The 18,994-nt window shown below is 46.5% G+C and overlaps 5 protein-coding genes across 5 annotated transcripts; 1 reads left to right on the top strand and 4 right to left on the bottom strand.

Annotated features, from left to right (window-relative positions):
• Positions 1 to 2,420: 2,420 nt before the first annotated feature.
• LOC132584489 (histone H4) lies at positions 2,421 to 2,830 on the bottom strand. Its single transcript, XM_060256380.1, has one exon. The coding sequence runs from the start codon at positions 2,786 to 2,788 to the stop codon at positions 2,477 to 2,479; it is 312 nt and encodes a 103-aa protein (XP_060112363.1). The 5' UTR covers positions 2,789 to 2,830; the 3' UTR covers positions 2,421 to 2,476.
• Positions 2,831 to 4,756: 1,926 nt separating this feature from the next.
• Positions 4,757 to 5,216, bottom strand: LOC132584150 (histone H4). Its single transcript, XM_060255953.1, has one exon. The coding sequence runs from the start codon at positions 5,118 to 5,120 to the stop codon at positions 4,809 to 4,811; it is 312 nt and encodes a 103-aa protein (XP_060111936.1). The 5' UTR covers positions 5,121 to 5,216; the 3' UTR covers positions 4,757 to 4,808.
• Positions 5,217 to 7,032: 1,816 nt separating this feature from the next.
• LOC132584119 (histone H3) lies at positions 7,033 to 7,557 on the top strand. The gene has a single exon (XM_060255921.1). It carries the CDS (start codon positions 7,084 to 7,086, stop codon positions 7,492 to 7,494), a length of 411 nt encoding a protein of 136 aa, XP_060111904.1. The 5' UTR covers positions 7,033 to 7,083; the 3' UTR covers positions 7,495 to 7,557.
• Positions 7,558 to 8,562: 1,005 nt separating this feature from the next.
• LOC132583910 (histone H1-like) lies at positions 8,563 to 9,335 on the bottom strand. Its single transcript, XM_060255655.1, has one exon. The coding sequence runs from the start codon at positions 9,267 to 9,269 to the stop codon at positions 8,619 to 8,621; it is 651 nt and encodes a 216-aa protein (XP_060111638.1). The 5' UTR covers positions 9,270 to 9,335; the 3' UTR covers positions 8,563 to 8,618.
• Positions 9,336 to 17,035: 7,700 nt separating this feature from the next.
• On the bottom strand, positions 17,036 to 18,336 carry C15H19orf85 (chromosome 15 C19orf85 homolog). The gene is made up of 2 exons (XM_060254980.1): positions 18,119 to 18,336; positions 17,036 to 17,612 (listed from the first exon to the last, which is right to left on the bottom strand). Exons 1-2 carry the CDS (start codon positions 18,316 to 18,318, stop codon positions 17,036 to 17,038), a joined length of 777 nt encoding a protein of 258 aa, XP_060110963.1. The 5' UTR covers positions 18,319 to 18,336.
• Between the last annotated feature and the right edge of the window lie 658 nt (positions 18,337 to 18,994).

The raw sequence follows: 18,994 nt of genomic DNA, 5'->3' as shown, positions 1-18,994 counted from the left end.
AGAGTTTCTGTACCTTTGATGGAAAAAAAAAGCCTTGCAACATTCAACATGCGATGCGATTAAAGGAGAGAGAACCGGGGTAGTCTTCCCCCCCCTCCCCATTTTGACCAAGCATCCCTACTCCAAGATACATCCCAGAGAAACCCACAAGCGAGACGGACTGATGCCGTCCAGAGGGCAGTAATCTACTGAAACTAAAATAACCGAGAGCACTGTAGCACTTTAAAGATGTGAGGTTTCATTGTGGCAAAAGTTTTTATTTGTTAAATTCACTTCTGGTGCAGGAAGCATTTAGTTGCAATGGATCCAGGTAGGCAGCTGTGTTGGTCCAAAATTTGTTCATTTAGCTGCAATGTAATGGGGCAACATACCTATGTCCTGGGATGTTTGTGGGTGGGTGGAAAAAACCTTAGCTTGAGATCTGAACACAAAATAACCTATGCCATAGTAGATGTGTTAGTATTTAAGGCATGGGATTGATTTATTTTTTTAGAGGGAGAGAGAGAGAGTCCCTCATCCTCTGTTCCTTTTGAGAAACCATCTGAGAAAACTAGACTGCTCTTTAACATGGAAGTACTCTTCTACTCAAATGCAGGATGCAGATACTTCCACATGGAAATTCACTCTCTGCTTCACCTAACAACTATACTGTTTCTTTTGGGGAGGAGGCATCTACACAATCCTATTAGGGTTGTGGGCAGAATATTTCTTTCTTCTTTTTTTTTTGGGGGGGGGCAAGTTTTTTAACATTGCATCAATGCCCCAGATCATGTCCAGCACAAAACCAGAAATGATGTCACTCCCAATAAAATGTCACTTCCAGTTTTCCACCAGAAGTGAAGCAGCATATCAGCCTAATGCTAAACCAGGGGTGGCCAAACTGTGGCTCAGGAGCCACATGTGGCTCTTTCACACATATTGTGACTCTTGAAGCCCCCTCTCCACTCCATTGGTTGGCTTGGAGAAGGCATTCTCTCTTTAAATTACTTCTCCAAGACGAGACAGCTTGGAGAATGCATTTAAAGTTAAAGTTGATTTCTTTCCATCTCCCCTTCCCCCATATATCTTCCTTCCTTCCTTCCTTCCTTCCTTCCTTCCTTCCTTCCTTCCTTCCTTCCTTCCTTCCTTCCTTCCTTCCTTCCTTCCTTCCTTCCTTCCTTCCCAGCTCTCAAACATTCTATGTAGCTCTTACCTTAAGCAAGTTTTGCTGCCCCTGGTATAAGATTTCCCTTTATATATATGCAGTGAACAGAGTTAGTCTTCCCTTCTGCCCCTTTCTCTGCATTGCACCTTTCTAGCCAGACTATGCTGGTTTTGCAGTCTCAGGAATGAGCTTTCCCTGAGGCCACAAAGGACTAGTGGGGGTTGTGGGAAACATCTGTGATCCTTGCATCTGCAGATTGCAAGATCCAGCCTCCTGGGGCACTTCTATCCATATGAACTAACCAGAGGCTTGAGATCACGCCACAGGGGCTTCTTCCAGGAACCAGCTTTGGGGGCTGCTGCCCCCTTTGTAACTCCCTCCCCTGGGAACTGTAAGGAAGAAAAGGAAAGTTCCCCTGTGCAAGCACCAGTCGTTTCTGACTCTGGGGTGAAGTTGCTCTCACGTTTTCACGGCAGACTTTTTATGGGGTGGTTTGCCATTGCCTTCCCCAGTCATCTACACTTTCCCCCCAGCAAACAGGGTACTCATTTTACCTAACTTGGAAGGATGGAAGGCTGAGTCAACCTCGAGCCGGCTACCAGAAAACCCAGCTTCCGCTGGGATCAAACTCAGGTCATGACTCGTGAGCAGAGTTTAGGACTGCAGTACTGCAGCTTTAACACTGCGCCACTGGGCTCTCTAACTGTAAGGAAGGACTTGGCAAAACTCTTCCATGTGTTTTTGAAGGTTGTTTTCCAGGCTTTTGTGCTAGATGGACAGTGAGTATTATTTGAATAGCACTAGCAGAATGCTAATTGTTATTGACATATTAATGTAATGTAGCGCTTTCAACTGAAATTTTTGCTTACTAATAACCACCTTAAGAACTTCTAGCTGAAAGATTGTATATAAATAAATGGCATTTTGGGGGTTTTTTTAAGTCTACTAAAGCAAAACAAACAGCACTCCCCTAAATGCTTTAAAAACAAATACTCCACTACAATGGAAAATTAGATTATCACTTTCAGTTCCTAAAAGAGAAACATAAAAACCGTAAGTATTTTACAATTAACCCCCCCTTAAAGCTTCAAAAAAAAGCTGCACGTTTTGATAAAATTAATCATAAACTATTTTCCAAATTTACTCTATCAATCAGCAATTCATTTTTAATACTGGAAATTTGTGATCCCTGATCTATCACGGTGGCATAGAACCCTGATTTGCAAATGGTCCTTCTGCAAAAAAAAAAGAAAACAGCTCTTTCCACGTACAAGTAGGCGGCCCTGAAAAGGGCCTTTGAAAGTTTTTAGGTGTGAATTTAAGACTAACCCTTTAGCCTCCAAAGCCGTACAGGGTGCGACCCTGCCGCTTCAGAGCATAAACTACATCCATAGCAGTCACAGTTTTCCTCTTAGCGTGCTCGGTATAGGTCACAGCATCTCTGATAACATTCTCCAAGAACACTTTCAACACGCCGCGTGTTTCCTCATAGATCAATCCGGAAATACGCTTCACTCCTCCACGACGAGCCAGACGGCGAATGGCAGGTTTAGTAATGCCCTGAATGTTATCTCGGAGAACTTTCCGGTGCCTCTTGGCTCCCCCTTTCCCCAAGCCTTTGCCACCTTTTCCACGACCTGACATCTTCTCCTGCTAAGTTAAGCAAAGCTACCTGTAAGCGATGTATGACATAACAAACAGCAAAAGACTGGTGTTTATATAGTATAGAATCCGACCAGAGTGAAAACTTCAGCGATAACAAAGGGTCGGTAACATTTCTGTCCGCTTGGGAGGTCTAACCAATGAATCAGCAGGATTGGACTTTTAAATTAACCAATAAGAAATCAGTATAACGTCGTCAAAAGACACACAAAATTTGAGTCGTGATTTATATGTCTTGATTAATCGAGAAACCCACGTATAATGGGGAATGGCTTGCAAGTGAGCAATAACAAAACAAGGAGGCTTACTCCTTTCTGGGCATGCATAGGATTGCATGACAATTTTATGCTTGTTTATTCAGAAGGAAGACTTCAGGCGCGCAGCCTAGTTCTGCTGCGGCAGAGATACAAGGAGTGCAGTGCACGTTTTAGAGACTAGCCACTTATTTCATCATAACTTCTCGTGACTCAGTTACTTCAACGGATGCATCTGACTTCTTAGAAGTTTTTTTACAAATATATTTGGTGTCACTAGACTCGTTTTATTTCACATCACATGGCAGAAAATCTGTATGAATGCCTTGTAGTGCAGGGTGGTGTTATCCATGTTTGCCTCGAAGTATGTTCCAACAAGGTGAAATGAGTACCCAGCTTGCTGGGGGGAAAGTGTAGATGACTGGGGAAGGCAATGGCAAACCACCCCCTAAAAAGTCTGCCGTGAAAACGTTGTGAAAGCAACGTCGTGCCAGAGTCGGAAACGACTGCTGTTTGCACAAGGGACCTTTCCTTCCTTTTCCTTCAAAGTCAAAGCTTGTGATCTGGGCCGGCCCCAGACTAGAGATGTAAAATTTCCAGGGAAAAAAAAATCATTAAAAAAGGATGCCGTGAAAACGTGATGCAACACGTTTTCATGGCAGACTGTCTGAAACGACTGGTGTTTGCACCGAGACTACCTTTTTAAAGTTCTAACAAAACTGCCCGGTCAGAGTGCATAAAACTGCAACCTAACTTCTTTAAGGCAGTTACTAAATATACCTTTTCTCTGCTCTGTCCAAGAAATACTGCTGCGATTTTGGTAGGTCTGTATCAGTTTCATGACTGAATATCTTTCCCGGAGTGAGCCCTATTAAAGATTGCTTTTAAAAGGGGGGGGGGGGGCGGCTCAGTTTTAAAATTAGTATCATTGCTACCCAGAAGATAGATGTGTCTTTCATTCAGTCCGAGAAAATCTCTGCATAACCGATACGAAACAAATTTTCAAGGGAAATCATCCTGATTACTCTAAATGTTGTGACGTAGGGAATATAGAACATTTAAACTCCCCGCGCTGCGTTGTCATTGGGCAGAAATTAGAAGACTTTTTTTTCTCTATACCGCTTCTGCTTTCTTTGTTCACGGCTCAGATCACATTTTCTCCCCACCCCCACCGTGGGATGAAGTGAACCCAGCTTCGAGTAAGACTTGAAAACGAGTGGGGAGAGGGAGAAGAGACGGTTAAAAAAAACCCTTGAGAACCCGGGGGTGGGGGAAGGAAGGTTAAAAACACACCTTGTTGCAAAAAAAAAAAAATGAAAGCTTTAGCATCAAAGCAAGAAACTATCATTACAGAGAATTACTTGGGGAAATAGCAAATTGTTACCACTCCACTAGGCGCTTTTTACATTTTTTTTCTAATCTGGTTACGATGAACAGAAAAGTCACATATGGGGCAAGACCGATCTGATACAGCACAAAGTAGCAGCTATTCGGAAGTTACGACCGATACAAAAATTATGTAGCTACTTCCGACGCTATTAGAACTAACGACAACCAAGCGCTACACTTCCTTTAACAGTTACTGATGTGACCCTTTATCTAAGCAAAGCATGGATTTCTTAGAAACAGAAAAAGACAACACATAAAACCTTAACACAGGATAAGCAATATAATCAGCTCCTTTTTGGAAGATATGGGCGGCTCTGAAAAGAGCCTTTGTGTTTTTGTAAAAAGCAGGTATGAGAAATTTAACCACCGAAACCGTAGAGGGTACGGCCCTGGCGTTTCAAAGCATAGACAACATCCATGGCGGTCACAGTCTTCCTCTTAGCGTGCTCCGTGTAGGTGACAGCATCACGAATGACGTTCTCCAGGAACACTTTCAGCACTCCACGAGTCTCTTCGTAAATCAAGCCAGAAATACGCTTCACTCCACCACGACGAGCCAAGCGCCGGATAGCTGGCTTAGTAATACCTTGGATATTATCACGAAGGACTTTTCGGTGCCTCTTAGCGCCTCCCTTCCCGAGTCCTTTGCCTCCTTTTCCGCGACCAGACATAGCTGAAACACTATCTTAAGCTCTAACCACACAAAAAGACAAAACACGTTTAAACGACACAGCTGCCCGGCCTGCTTTTATAGCGCTGAGTCGGACCTGAGTGAAAACATGAAGGGGCAGTTACTGATTTCCCCTCCGCCCCTTTGCGTCATCTTATTCGCTACAAGACCTCGCCTCCTTACCCGCCGGAAATTTATTTCTGTCTTGACTCCTTCCTTCTTTACGAAACCTCAATTGAGGATATTTTTCGTAGGCACGAAAATATGCACCTTCTGTCAAAGGATCTTTCTTTTTAGTGGGAGGGCGATTTTTTAAAAATAAAAAATAATAATTTACAGTATCTAGTCTAAAAGATGCATCTCAACTGCTTTAGCATTTCTAAAAAGGACTTACTGTGAAGGAACAACACCTCCCACTCCGATCTTAAATTATACATTCAGAAGTTTACAGGACAAATTTTTGAGACTTGTGGCACTTTTAAGATCAACAAAGTTTTAAGATGGGACCTTTCGTGTGTACGTACAGTTCCTCACAAAATTTTACAATCCACTGGGGTGGGGACTGTGGTTTATTCAGTGTCTCCAGAATACCATCCTTTCAAGAAAAGGGTAAAAGTCGGATCTACACGGATCTTCATGAATTCATATGATTTTTACATTGAAATGAAATCAAACCACTTTAATTCTATAGATCCTGTCTTAGACTATAGGCAGGACCACAAAAATCATGCCTCCATGAATTCGTGGCGCCTCAGCAATGCAAAAACTGGGTTCCAAAGCACGGGTTTTTTTGCTTTGGGCCACATCTGAGGTGCAGCATCTGCCCATGGACATGATATGTGATTGGCTGGTTATCTTGGGATGGCCCAAAGCAAAAATCATGAGGATCCGTGGTTTGGAAACATGTTTTTTTTTTTCAGTGCTGTGGTGCCACAAATTCGTGGAGGCATGATTTTTCTGGTGCTGCCTATAGCCTAAGAGAGGATCTACAACATGATAGTTTGATTTCATTTCACCATAAAAATCATATGAATTCATGAGGATCCGTGCTTTGGAACCCAGTTTTTGCACTGCTGAGGCGCCACGAATTCTTGGAGGCATGATTTTTGTGGTCCTGCCTATAGTCTAAGACAGGATCTATAGAATTAAAGTGGTTTGATTTCATTTCAATGTAAAAATCATATGAATTCATGAAGATCCGTGTAGATCCGACTTTTACCCAGACCCTAATGTCGTCTCTGAAACCCGCCCCCCTCACGTTTTAACAGGCAGTCCTTAGTTCAAAATCCTGGTTTTAACATAATGGCTGAAGCTGAATAAGAGCAATTACTCTAAGGAAGTGAGCTTTGACTCTAGAAAGTGCATATTCCGGGAATTTTTTTGCTCCTTAAAGTACTACTGGACTCGAATCTTGGTGTGAAGACCAATACGACTACCCACATGAAATTATAATTATGTGCTATCATATAAACGAGATCCTAGTGCCTCATCAATAGTCTGCCGTGAATTCACATTCATTCCCAGGCAACTTTGCATGAGACACACAGGGTTTCGCTCTTGCGTTATGAAAACTCTCCCCACTAGCACTATTGGTAACATGTTGCACTTCAGTGCTACAAATAACTCTTTTCATGACTTCTCCCTACAAGATGAACTGTGAATATGAAGCAACTGTTCTCCTTTGTCGGTAGGAAACTAAAACTTGCAACAAAACAAAAATGGTTTCAAAGCGAGTGAGTGCAGCGCAATCATTTCATTGGTCGGGAGCTAACACAAACCGTTGACGACAGGAGGCGGGAAACACAGTTTCTCCAATCGATATAGAGCCCGGGAATTTTTAAAGAAAGGTATTTCAACCAATCAGGGAAGGAGGAGCGGGATTATAAATAACTTTCAGCGCTCTCTGCACCATTTCTTTTATAGCTTGAAAAAGGCTCGGCGGGTTTTGTAGCTCTCGCTTGACGATGGCCCGGACAAAGCAGACTGCTCGCAAATCCACCGGTGGAAAAGCGCCCCGAAAGCAGCTGGCTACTAAGGCTGCTCGCAAGAGCGCTCCGGCCACAGGCGGAGTGAAAAAACCACACCGCTACCGCCCGGGCACTGTGGCCCTGCGAGAAATCCGCCGTTACCAGAAGTCTACGGAGCTGCTGATCCGCAAGCTGCCTTTCCAGCGCTTGGTGCGCGAGATCGCCCAGGATTTCAAGACCGACCTGCGCTTCCAAAGCTCGGCGGTCATGGCCCTCCAGGAGGCCAGCGAGGCTTACTTGGTCGGCCTCTTCGAAGATACCAATCTCTGCGCCATCCACGCCAAGCGGGTCACCATCATGCCCAAGGACATCCAGCTGGCCAGGCGCATCCGCGGGGAGAGAGCTTAAGCCGCTCTTCGCAGTTTTTGTAGCGTTCATTCCATCATCCAAAGGCTCTTTTAAGAGCCACTACATTGCCATTTGAAAGTGCTGGAACACGCCATTTTCCTCCCAGGGAAGGCTGTTTGGGGCTTTTGCTTCCGTACTTGTACTGTGTAATGCACAAATTGCTTGCAGTGAACTCTTGGGCTACGCTTTTGAACGTGCACATAGGGGATTTACTGTGATTTTATAAAGGGGGTTGGGAGAGTTTGAGAGGGGGGCTTCTGCCCTTCCCTTTCCTCCCGGCGCTAAAAGGTTCAACAAAACGCGAAAGAATTTTAAAAAAAAATCTATTTCTCCCTCTGTTCTAAACCAGCTGGTTACACTTTGTATTGTACATCCTCTTTGCAGTAACCTCCCTCCTATTTTGCCTGGATAGAAGGGCTCTAGGGATTCTGTCCATTCCTAAGTGTGCTGGAAAGAGCTTTGATTTTTGAAAGTCCTGGGAACCATTTTGGTCTTTATGTGCTACTGAAATCGAAGCTCAGACCAACGCGAACTACCTAGTTGAAACTGCATATTCCCAGGGCATCTTAAAAGGGATAACTGAAATATTTAAGGGGGGGGGGGCGACGACAGCTCTTTTGTCCTGGCCTGAACAGCCCAGGCTAGTCCGATGCCAGAAACCGAGCAGGGCCGGCCCTTGAATAGTGGATGGGAGACCTCCGAGGAACACCAGGGTTGTGATGCAGAGGCATTGGGGTCCTCTCCCCATACGTGCGACTTTAGCCCCTCACCACTGCTTTTGAGGGCCTTATGGGCAAGTCTGGTGCCACTGCCTACTCCACCAAAGGGGGAAAGGCTTCTTTATGGGCTCCGCCTGTCCTGTCTATTATTATGCAAAACAAGCTTAATAGTATCAAGAATGGGTGAGTTTACTGGGCTCCCAGGAAGACCCTGTTGCTTAATCACCCAAGCAAAAGAGTTGGTTTGAATAACTCCTGGTGATATTCTGACCAGTGGAGAGCAGGTTTGGGGGTGGGGGGAGGGCAACAAACCCTTGAGAGGGACTCAGCTCTTTTGAGGACATTGTGGGTGGCTCTGAAAAGAGCCTTTGGGATTTAAAAAAGGTCTGGCGCGCTCTCCCCTCCTCACTTCTTTTTGGGCGCCGCCTTCTTGGGCTTGGCCACTTTGGCCTTGGGCGTCTTAGGCTTGGCTTTTGCCTTCGCCTTGACAGCCTTGGGCTTAGCCGGGCTCTTGGCAGCCTTCTTGGGCTTGGCGGCTTTCTTGGGGCTCTTGGTGGCCTTCTTGGCGGCTGCGGGCTTCTTGGCGGGTTTCTTGGGGCTCTTCTTGACGGCAGCCGCCTTCTTGGGCTTCTTGGCGGCGCTGGCGGGCTTCTTGGCGGCGGGCTTCTTGGGCTTGAGGGCGGGCTTCTTCTTGGCGCCCTTGTCCTTGCTCTCGGCCTGCTTCTTGTTGAGCTTGAAGGAGCCGGAGGCGCCGGTGCCTTTGGTCTGGACGAGGGTGCCTTTGCTGACGAGGCTCTTGAGGCCCAGCTTGATGCGGCTGTTGTTCTTCTCGACGTCGTAGCCGGCGGCCGCCAGGACCTTCTTGAGGGCGGCCAGGGACACGCCGTTGCGCTCCTTGGAGGCGGCCACCGCCTTGGTCAGCAGCTCGGTGACGCTGGGGCCCGAGGCCTTGCGCGGCTTGGAGGCGCCCCCCGCCGCCGCCTTCTTGCTCTTCTTGGCCGGCGCCTTGGCGGCCGGGGCGGCGGGTGCGGGCGCTTCGGGAGCCGTCTCCGACATGGCTGCTGCTGCTGGGAGGGAGCTGCAAGTGCCTCTCCGAGAATCGCCCAGAGCCGGAAAGTAAAGTCTGAGCCGGAGCGCGGCGGCCGCCTGCTATTTATAGGGGCGGAGCTGCGCCCTGATTGGTGCGTTGCGCGCGCGGCTCTCCCCGCGCCAGACATGGCTGCTCCGCCGGCCACTTTGTGTTTCTTGACCCAGACAAAGTGGCCCCTGGCTCCGCCGCCGCGCCGCCCAGGCCCTCGGCTCCCGGGGGAAACGGAGGCCGAGGATCTCGCCTTGCCCGGCGGCGCCGGCGGGGGCTTGGCGGGGACCCGGCGGGCGCGCCCAGGAGGCAGAAAGGCGGCGGCTGCCCGCTCGGCGAGTCCCGGACTTCCAAATCTTGGGCTTTTTCTTGCAAATTAAAAAGCCCTCGTCGGGCTCCCGGGCCGGGCAAAGGGGGCAGGCCAATCTCCGGAGGGTCTGGACCTCCCCAGTTAGGGAACGGATCTCCCCGGAGCTGTCGTGGCCTCGTCCAAGCCCTTTAAAGTGACTCAAGTAACACATTCATTCAGTAACTTCGGGATCGTACGTGGGATGCCTGGCCCACAAATGCCCCTCGTTTTAGGCTGTAGAAACAATTTTAAAGAACTTTTTCTCGTCCTGCCCTCTTCTTGTTTCTGAATTAACGTTTAGGTATTTCCATTAATTCACAATTATTATTTTTTCCCGGAATGGGCCAGTCGTTTGTCACTGGACGCTATTGGCGCTATTGATTCCTGTGAACTTTAACTGGGGAACGTTCCATGTATACTCTCTGCTCTCCTGATCTTTGCTCCTTCCTTTTCAACATAAAATGTTTTTATTGTGTGCTCGGAAGGGGAAAGCTTGATAGGTGGTGCCGCCTTAAGGTATAGTAGATTAATTCAAAGAATGGTTGAATTCCATAGGATGCAAAGAGGGTCGGCTTCATGAGTCATTTGCAGCAAGAAACCACCAGGAGTCTTGTGGCTGGGACCTAATGGCGCCCTGAGTTTTGCTTCTAGCATAAACTTTTTGTGCGCTCAAAGTGGACTCTAGTCCATGGAATTTTATTCTAGAATAAAGACATTAGTTTTTGAGATACCACTAGAGACCAGGGATGGACTGTAGTGGCATCTCAAGATAGATGCCCATGTCTAGCTACACATTGGCTGCAATCCTCAAACAAACAAAGAAACGAACTTTGCTGGGAGTAAACAACACTGAATAAAAAGGGACTTACTTCTCATTAAAGAAATTTATAATTGCTCCATGTCATATTGGTTTGGTGTATGTTAAAAATAAAGATTATTTTAAAAACAAAAACAAATGGAGAGGCTGGCTTGCGGATGGCTAGCAAGTTTGGTGTAGTGCTTAACTGTGTGGATTCTTATCTGGGAGAACCGGCTTTGATTCCCCACTCCTCCACTTGCAACACCTGGAATGGGCTTGGGTCAGTCATAGCTCTCACAGAGTTGTCCTTGAAAGGGCAGCTTCAGAGAAAGCTCTCTCAGCCCCACCTACCTCACAGGGTGTCTGTTGTGGGGGAGGAAGGTAAAGGAGATTGTGAGCAGCTCTGAGACGCTAAGATTCAGGGTGGAGGGTGGGATATAAAATTCTTCTTCTTCCCTCCAGCATTCTGGACACTGGTTTTAATTTTAAGCGCTTCCTTTTATTATTTTGGCATTAGAATTTCACTCAGCTGTTTTGGCTGCTAAGGAAAGGGTTAATGTCAGATGACTTCCAGGCTACTGGCAAGTAAGGTAGAGCCATCGCTGCCAACAGGACTCTCAAACTCACAGGAAACTGAAAAGGAAAGGGGCTGATTTGAGATAAGAGCGGTGGCTAGGTTTTATTTTTAAGGAAAGAGACTGTTCTCTCGTACTGCTTGATGAAAGCAAAAATCCACTCCTGTCCCTGAAATTTTGGGCTTCTCAAGTGTCACAAAGCAACAACAACAAAAATGTTAAAGGTAGTCCCCTGTGCAAGCATCAGTCGTTTTCAACTCTGGGGTGATGTTGCTTTCACGTTTTCATGGCAGACTTTTTACGGGGTGGTTTGCCATTGCCTTCTCCAGTCATCTACGCTTTCCCCCCAGCAAGCTGGGTACTCATTTTACTGACCTTGGAAGGATGGAAGGCTGAGTCAACCTCAAGCCGGCTACCTGAATCCAGCTTCCGCTGGGATCGAACTCAGATCACGAGCAGAGAGTTCAGACTGCATTACTGCAGCTCTACCACTCTGCGCCATGGGGCTCTTACATCACAAAACAAACAACTTACTAAAGTCCCCTTTGTCCATTGTGTTCATTTTACTGGAAAAGTAAGGAATGGTGTCAGCAATTTCAAACATTAGGCTATTTCCAAGAAAACGAACATGGTGAGCAACACCAAACCATGCAACAGTGTCCATGTTCCTGAGTCCCTGAGCTTGCAAGACATTGTTCATGGTTCGTGTTGTAGAACTCTTGGGGAAACAAAAAGCACAAACTTCTAGGGTATCTAGAGATCAGTGCTGAAGATGCTGTCTCTTCAGGTGGGGAGTTTCAGTACTCAGCGGCTGCTAAGGCTACCTGCTTGGACAGAGTGGGCAGTAAATGATGTGCACATATAAAGCACAGTGGTGGACAGAATTATCTAGGCTCATCCAGTTTACAGTTCATTCTTTTCACCTCTGTGTTACTCCATTATTCTTCCCTGTCAGTGGCTACAAGCTCACCAGGAGACTGTCAAGAGAGCTGTTCCACAACTGGTAGTATAATACTAGCTCACCTTACAGCTTTGTGATAATAACATGTGCACAGAAAATCTTTTACTATTATGATATTTCATTCTTGGCCCTTTTCTTATCCCCCCCCCCTTTCCCTCTGACCAACATGAGTTTGCTAGAATATCCCACACTCCATCTCTAGTTACAATTTTTTTGTTGTTGTTTCAGTGGCAGACAGATTACTGTCAAGGGTATAACCTTTGGAGGGAGGGCTCAGGTGCACAAAGTGGCGGACTGGCCAGGGTGTCAGCTTGCCCAATGGCAAGTGAGCCTCTGATGAAGTAGCCCCCCCCCACTTAAACTTTAGGCAATATGTTAAAAATGCCAATGACCTTTTAGTAGCTTGAAAATATAATGTACATTCCAATATTATTACTGTAATGCAACTAAAATGTATGTTGCATTTAGGCTGGCAGCCTCCAGGTGGGGCCTGGGGATCTCCTGCTTTGCAGCTGATCTCCAGCTGGCAGAGATCAGCTCCCCTGGAGAAAATGCAATCTGCATTTACATTTAGTATCTACTGTATACTGCCAGTAATATGTACAATATATGTACACTGTAATTACTAAAATATGTATATACATTTATTTTGCAAAAGTTTTAATTGTACCTTTTTTCTACTTACGTATTTTTGAAAATTTTATTTATTTCTTATAAAAATTAAATGATAGCCTTATAGTTGTGGGTGGGCCCCCTATGTCTCCTGGCAACCAATGTTCCTTCTAAGCTGCAGAGTCTTGTGAGCAAAAATTCTACTTTGTGAGCTACTGGCATTAAAGTTGGGAGCTACTGCATAAATTAGTTGGCTCTGGGGTCCTCCTTCCTGAGCTAAGACAAAAATGTGTGAGCTGGAGGCTAAAAATCTGTGAGCCAGCTCACACTAACTCAGCTTAGAGGGAACACTGTTGGCAACCAATATTTTTAGACCCAGTCCACCACTGGGTGCACATATTCTTACTCACCTTTGTAGCAAAAAGCCAAAGACCAGAGACACTGGCAGAATTCCCTGACCCCATCCCCCCCCACCCCGTTACAAAGGGGAGGGACGGTGGGTCAGTGGTAGAGCATCTGCTCGGTAAGCAGAAGGTCCCAGGTTCAATCCCTGGCATCTCCAAAAAAGGGTCCAGGCAAATAGGTGTGAAAAACCTCAGCTTGAGACCCTGGAGAGCCACTGCCAGTCTGAGAAGACAAAACTGACTTTGATGGACGAAAGGTCTGATTCAGTATAAGGCAGCTTCATATGTTCAAAGCATGGAGAGCTTCTAGTGGACTCAATTGAAAGGGCTGGTGGTGACCTTTAAAACCCTCATGGTAACTGTAGGGTAACCAGGGTAACAGCAGGGTTGGCCTTCTCCTCTGGGAGCCTGTCTGGCTATTGAAATTGTCATTTGAGGCCCATCTCTGATCTCAGCAAGGGAGGTGTGGCCATTGGTAGCAGCCCAGCTATGAAACTTCCTTCCATAGTATGTTCACTTTGTTATCATTCTTTAGGCACTGGGCAAAGTCTGTTCTCTTCACCCAATCCTTTGTTGCTCTGGTCTGTGCTTCTTGATGTTTTTATTACTGTATGTTTCCTTTAATGTTCTTTCCTTTTTAGCACTGTGATGTTTTAATATATGTGCATGGATTTTGACTCAAGGATGGCTTTGAAAAAAATTAACTAATGGAAAAATTATTATTCCATGCACATTTCAGAGTCTGAGAAAAGCAGAACTAGAGCATTTGGTAACAAGAACAAGGGCTGTCTCAGTGGCAGAGCATCTGGCAGTATGATAATACTAGCAATGGTGGACTGGGTCTAAAAATACTGGTTGCCAGGAGACATAGGGGGCCCACCCACAACTATAAGGCTATCTTTTAATTTTTATAAGAAATAAATAAAATGTTCAAAATATGTAAGTGGGAAAAAAGTACAATTAAAACTTTTGCAAAATAAATATACATATTATAGTACATATATGTACATATATCATACATATTACTGGCAGTATACAGTAGATACTAAATGTAAATGCAAATTGTATTTTCTCCAGGGGAGCTGATCTCTGCCAGCTGGAGATCAGTTGTAAAAGCAGGAGATCCCCAGGCCTCACCTGCAGGCTGCCAACCTTAGTTTTTTAATTGCATTACAGTGATAATATTGGAACGTCTATTATATTTTCAAGCTACTAAAAGGTCATTTTTAACGTATTTTCTAAAGTTTAAGGGGGGGGCACTTCATCAGGGGCCCACTTGCCATTGGACAAGCTGACGCCCTGGTCAGTCCGCCACTGAGGTGATATGAGCAACCTCCACCTGAAACCCCCAAGAGCAGATATTGCTGACCATGATAGATCAGTGTTCTGGCTCAGAAAAAGGTGGCTTTTTATGTCTTCATACAAAGAGCAGAATGCAGTGGAAAAACACAAACATCTTCCTAAGTTTTGAGATGGGTGCTGAAAAAACTGCATTTTATAAATGCACTAATGGCTAGAGAGTTGGACTAGGATCTGGGAGACCCAGTTTGAAATTCCCTCTTTACCCCAGAAGTTTGGTGGGTGACCTTGAGCTAGTCATGCACTCTCAGGAGGGTGGACTGACCATTGTGGCCAAAAAGATTTTTGCTGGTGGGCCAGCGGTCTTCACCTCCACCTCAGTGAGGCCATTTCAGTAGCAGATGGGGGGGGGGGGTCCATGGTGGCCTGCCCAAGCAGGCAGGCAGCCTCTCCTTCCCTCCTTTGGGAGGGGGCAGGTCCCTTTTCCAGAGCTATTTTCCCACCCCTCATCTACCTCACAGGGAGGCTGTAAGGATAAAATGAAGGTGTGGAAAAGGATGTACAGTGCTTTGCATCAGCATGGGGACCAGGGAGAAAGGTGGAGTATAAATGTAAATAAATAAGCCACATCAGAGTGACCAGAAGATCAAATCTAGTATAGGTTTGTGTGGCTGCCATCCACTAATGGTGTGAGGTTCACTGACAGGTACTTCCTCCCTTGCCAGAGTCCCAGGTCCTCCCTCTGTGCATGTGTCTGTGTGTGTGTGAAGTGCCATCAAGTTGTGTTCAAATTGAGTTGTTGACCTTCAAAATATCCTATCATTAACAGCCTTGCTCTGATCTTGCAAACTGAGGCCCATGGCTTCCTTGATTGAGTCAGTCCATCTCACATTGGGTCTTCCTCTTTTCCTGCTGCCTTCCACTTCTACCATTATTGTCTTTTCCAGTGATTTTTGTTTCCTTATGATAACCCTGTAAACCAGGGGTGTCAAACATGCGGCCCAGAGGCCGAATCTGGCCCCCGAACGGCCCCTATCTGGCCCCCCGAGCAACTGGCTGTCATCTGCTTCCTTCTCCCTCTCTCTTGCTTCCCTCTGCATCTGCTTGCTTTGCAAGGCTTCCTCAATTGCACAGGAGCTACAAAGCAAAACTTCTATTTTCTCCATTGACTGAGACTTCTCCCTTGGGGAGAGAGGAGGTGCTCTTAATCACACAACGGAGCTATTCTATTGGCTGAGGCTCCTCTCCTTCCTGGTCCCCTGGGGAAGGAAGGAAAGAGCCAGAGCTTCCTTTAGTTCCCTGGAACCCATGGGAGAAATACAAAGAAAACACCTTTAAAACTAATGAGTGCTAATGTTTTGGGCATGTTTTAAGGTTTTGTTTTTTTAGAAAATAAAATTAATTGTATTTGTCTGTGTCCTTTATAAAGTTTGTATCTCTGCTACCTAATCTTAAATACGTACACACATGGCCCAGCCCAACCCGATATTACCCAGCCCAACAAGATTTCATTTATATCAAATCCAGCCCTCATAACAAATGAGTTTGACACCCTTTTATGAAAATGTTTCTCTTAGGGTGCAAAAAAGGAAGAATCCACTAGGTGGCAGTAAGAAGCAAGACTTTAATGGTCACAGCCGCTGGCCCTGCTAGTCCCTTGGCAAGATTGTATTTAAATGTCAGTTCTCTTTTGCCATTGTTCAGTTAAAGAAAGGATTAAGCATCTCATGCACTCAAGTATAATGAAAAGGAACTAACAGTGAATGGCAAAGTATGTTGGGAGATGGAAGATCAGATTACACAGTTAAACCAACGTAATTGAATGTAATGCTATTTTTTTTTTTCAGGCAAAAACCAAGGATCGCTGATTGTGCCGTAGGTTTAATGGGGAGGAAAGAAGGGAAAACAGGGGGAATATATAGGGAAATGGTGGAGGTATGCATGAAATGAAGGGATGTTTGTAGGAGAGAGATTCTTGTGAGATTGCTGCATTACCCTGCAGCAAAACAACAACAACAACAAAACTGCCGGAATTTTGTGGCACCTCAAAGACTATGATGCTTTTATTGTGACACAGAACCTGCTCCATCAGCTGCATGAGAATGAATCTCACCTTGGTAAATACAATTATGAAACAAAAAACAGTAAACAGTAAGATCAAACAGGGAATGGAAAGGACAGGGTGTAACATTAATATTCTTATGGACAAGCAAAATGCTATCAAGGTAAGCACAATGGGTTGGATCCAATCAGCTTTTCTGCTGGTGAAAAAGGGAGATGAGGTCCCCTCTAACCACCAAAAAGGCTACGTTGGACAGTGTGAGTCCTGCAAAGGGAGGAAAAGGGTGTGGAACTCGGATGGGACTGTAGTAAGGACTGGAACGATGCGAGATGGGTTTAAAAACTGGCAGGATTTTGCCCAGTGACTTCACAGTTGCAATAATCAACAACAACACAGACCCCCAAGTTCATCTTTGTTTTGCTATGCTGATAAACAGTTGTGATGGCTGAGAGATGACTGGTCTTCATTTTAAGCCTTGAACACATTCAGATCCCTCAAAGGATTCTAATTGTAGGAGACAGAAGAAGGATGAAAAAGTATGGAAGGGAGAGGATGCTTTTTGTTGGTTGGTTTGTCTTTGAGCCATCAGCTGGAAACAGGATACCACAGGAAGACACTTGATGCTGCAGGCACTATAAGAAAATTGTATTTCTCTCATGCTGCTGGCTCCTCTTCTCTCTAGATCAAGATGGGAGATGCTGGGAGGTGCTCATGTCTCCCTGATCCAGTGCAGGAGTTTCAGATGAGTGGGCGAAATCCACACTTGGTGGGCACCACTTTTCCAGGTCCCAGAAGGGCATGCAAGGGTCATAGGGGGAAAGGACCAGACCCCCTGGTTCAGAGGTGAGAACAGGGCATTGGGCTGCAATTGGAAGGCAAGCATTTGGGTCCGTGAAAGTTCCAGAGGCTGCAGAACTCAGATAAGGCTGTGTATGGAGCTGGAGGTCATGTCCCAGCAAGCTGGATCCTAAAGAGTCTGGGTTAAACAAGGCGCAGCAATCGGCTGACGGCCCCATCTCTTTAGCAATGGGCTCAAACAGTTCGCCAGGATCTGGCACTAGGGAGTGGAGAGCAGGGTCCCAGCTGGGAATTTGGTCAGGAGCCACAAAAGCTTCAGCTATGCCCAGAAAGGAGCCAGGAGAGGCCACGATTGGCTGTGGAATGTGAGGCTTCGGAGGTGTCTGAGGGGGCGCCACAGCCTCCTGGGAAAGGATGGAGGTGGCCAAGCGTCGGGTCGCAGCCTCAATGTCCACAAAGCTCCTAAGGGAGGAAAGGAGATGAGGGTGAGTTGATCTGCCAACAGTGATATGAAAGCGGAGGTCAGGGCCAGCCCTGCCACTAGGCAAACTAGGCAATTGCCTAGGGCGCTGGCCTCCTGGGGGCACCAAATGGGGGGGGCAGAAGTTAGCCTTGCCTAAGGTGCCAGACAGTCTAGGGCAAGCCCTGGCTGACGTGGAAAAGGAGGACCAGGGAGGCTGCCCTGAACATCTTGGAGGGAATACAGGAAGGGCTAAGAAGGATAACTACTTAAGTGCCACCTGGAGGCTGGCATCCCCTAGCTGAAGCTTCTTTAATCTCTTCTGGATGGTTAGGTCAGACCTGTGAATTTCCTTACAAGTTCCAGCTTCCCTGAAGCAGTGCATTATGGGACACAGCAGAGCTTGTGGTCATCCCTATCCCCAATCGCAGCACCTCCAAGAGCAGTGACCTTCCCACAACACCCCTTCTGGTGAGCAAGAAAATGACAGATTCCTGGGCATCCTTACCTGCAGATCTGGTTCTGTAGAAACCGCCGGTGGTTCACCTTCCTCTTGCTGGGCCGGCTCTTGCGTGGTCTCTGCAGAGTGCGCAGGATGTGAGAGGCTGCTGTTGCCACGAAGGTACACAGGTCACGCCCACGCTCGTATGTGGCCAGGGGCTGTGGAGACGCCAGGAAAGGCAAGGCCACAGGACTGGTGCGAGGCATCCTCTCTACTTCTGGAAAGAGGCCACGTTCCGTGGAGCACAGAGAGACGCTCCAGCAATCCTGCGCTGAATGGCACAGATATTTCAGGCTCCTATTATCGCTTACTATATTTCTCGCCAGGTTTTCCTTGCTGCTCAACATCCTCTACAGTAAAACAAGCTCATTATAAACATTCCTTCGATCTTCCCTCCCACTCCAGTTTTTCATATTAGTCCTGATTATGGACAATCTTCAGGCAACAGCATGAATGCAAACTGGGGCAGTCACCAGACCGACACCTGGCCTTCAAGACATCCAAAAAGGAGGAGTCAGGAGTGGAAGGCACCAGCCCAGCTAGCAGGTGGAAATCTACACAGTTGTGGAAGGAACAGTTTGTGATGGAGGGGCAGAGACTGAGCCATAGAGGAAGGCCGATGAAGCACCTACAAATTCTTACGTCTTGATTTGCAAACCATCTACTAATGTAATCTAATGGCTTGTGAATTGGGGTGGTCCAAATTTTGTTTGGGGAACTCAGCACCATTCAAAGTCCTGTTCTGTTGTGTATGTGGACTCATGCGAGTGTTCTTTATTAGTGTTCCTGCCTGGCTCATTGGAGCCTTGAGGACTGAGCTTGGGGACTCTAGAACAGGGGTCCCCAACCCCCGGGCCGGGGACCGGTACCGGGCCACGGCCT

The sequence above is a fragment of the Heteronotia binoei genome, chromosome 15 (assembly GCF_032191835.1).
Source record: "Heteronotia binoei isolate CCM8104 ecotype False Entrance Well chromosome 15, APGP_CSIRO_Hbin_v1, whole genome shotgun sequence".
NCBI lineage: Eukaryota > Metazoa > Chordata > Lepidosauria > Squamata > Gekkonidae > Heteronotia > Heteronotia binoei.
The sequence above is the reverse complement of the archived record's forward strand: the minus strand, read 5'-3'. Positions and strand labels throughout refer to the sequence as shown.

What these genes read in the sequence shown, in the direction of transcription:
- LOC132584489 (XM_060256380.1), bottom strand. Translation starts at nt 2,788, where the DNA reads ATGTCAGGTCGTGGAAAAGGTGGCAAAGGCTTGGGGAAAGGGGGAGCC.
- LOC132584150 (XM_060255953.1), bottom strand. Translation starts at nt 5,120, where the DNA reads ATGTCTGGTCGCGGAAAAGGAGGCAAAGGACTCGGGAAGGGAGGCGCT.
- LOC132584119 (XM_060255921.1), top strand. Translation starts at nt 7,084, where the DNA reads ATGGCCCGGACAAAGCAGACTGCTCGCAAATCCACCGGTGGAAAAGCG.
- LOC132583910 (XM_060255655.1), bottom strand. Translation starts at nt 9,269, where the DNA reads ATGTCGGAGACGGCTCCCGAAGCGCCCGCACCCGCCGCCCCGGCCGCC.
- C15H19orf85 (XM_060254980.1), bottom strand. Translation starts at nt 18,318, where the DNA reads ATGCCTCGCACCAGTCCTGTGGCCTTGCCTTTCCTGGCGTCTCCACAG. An exon ending in CTACAGAACCAGATCTGCAG is followed by an intron (nt 17,613 to 18,118) that starts GTAAGGATGCCC and finishes TTCCTCCCTTAG; the next exon opens with GAGCTTTGTGGACATTGAGG.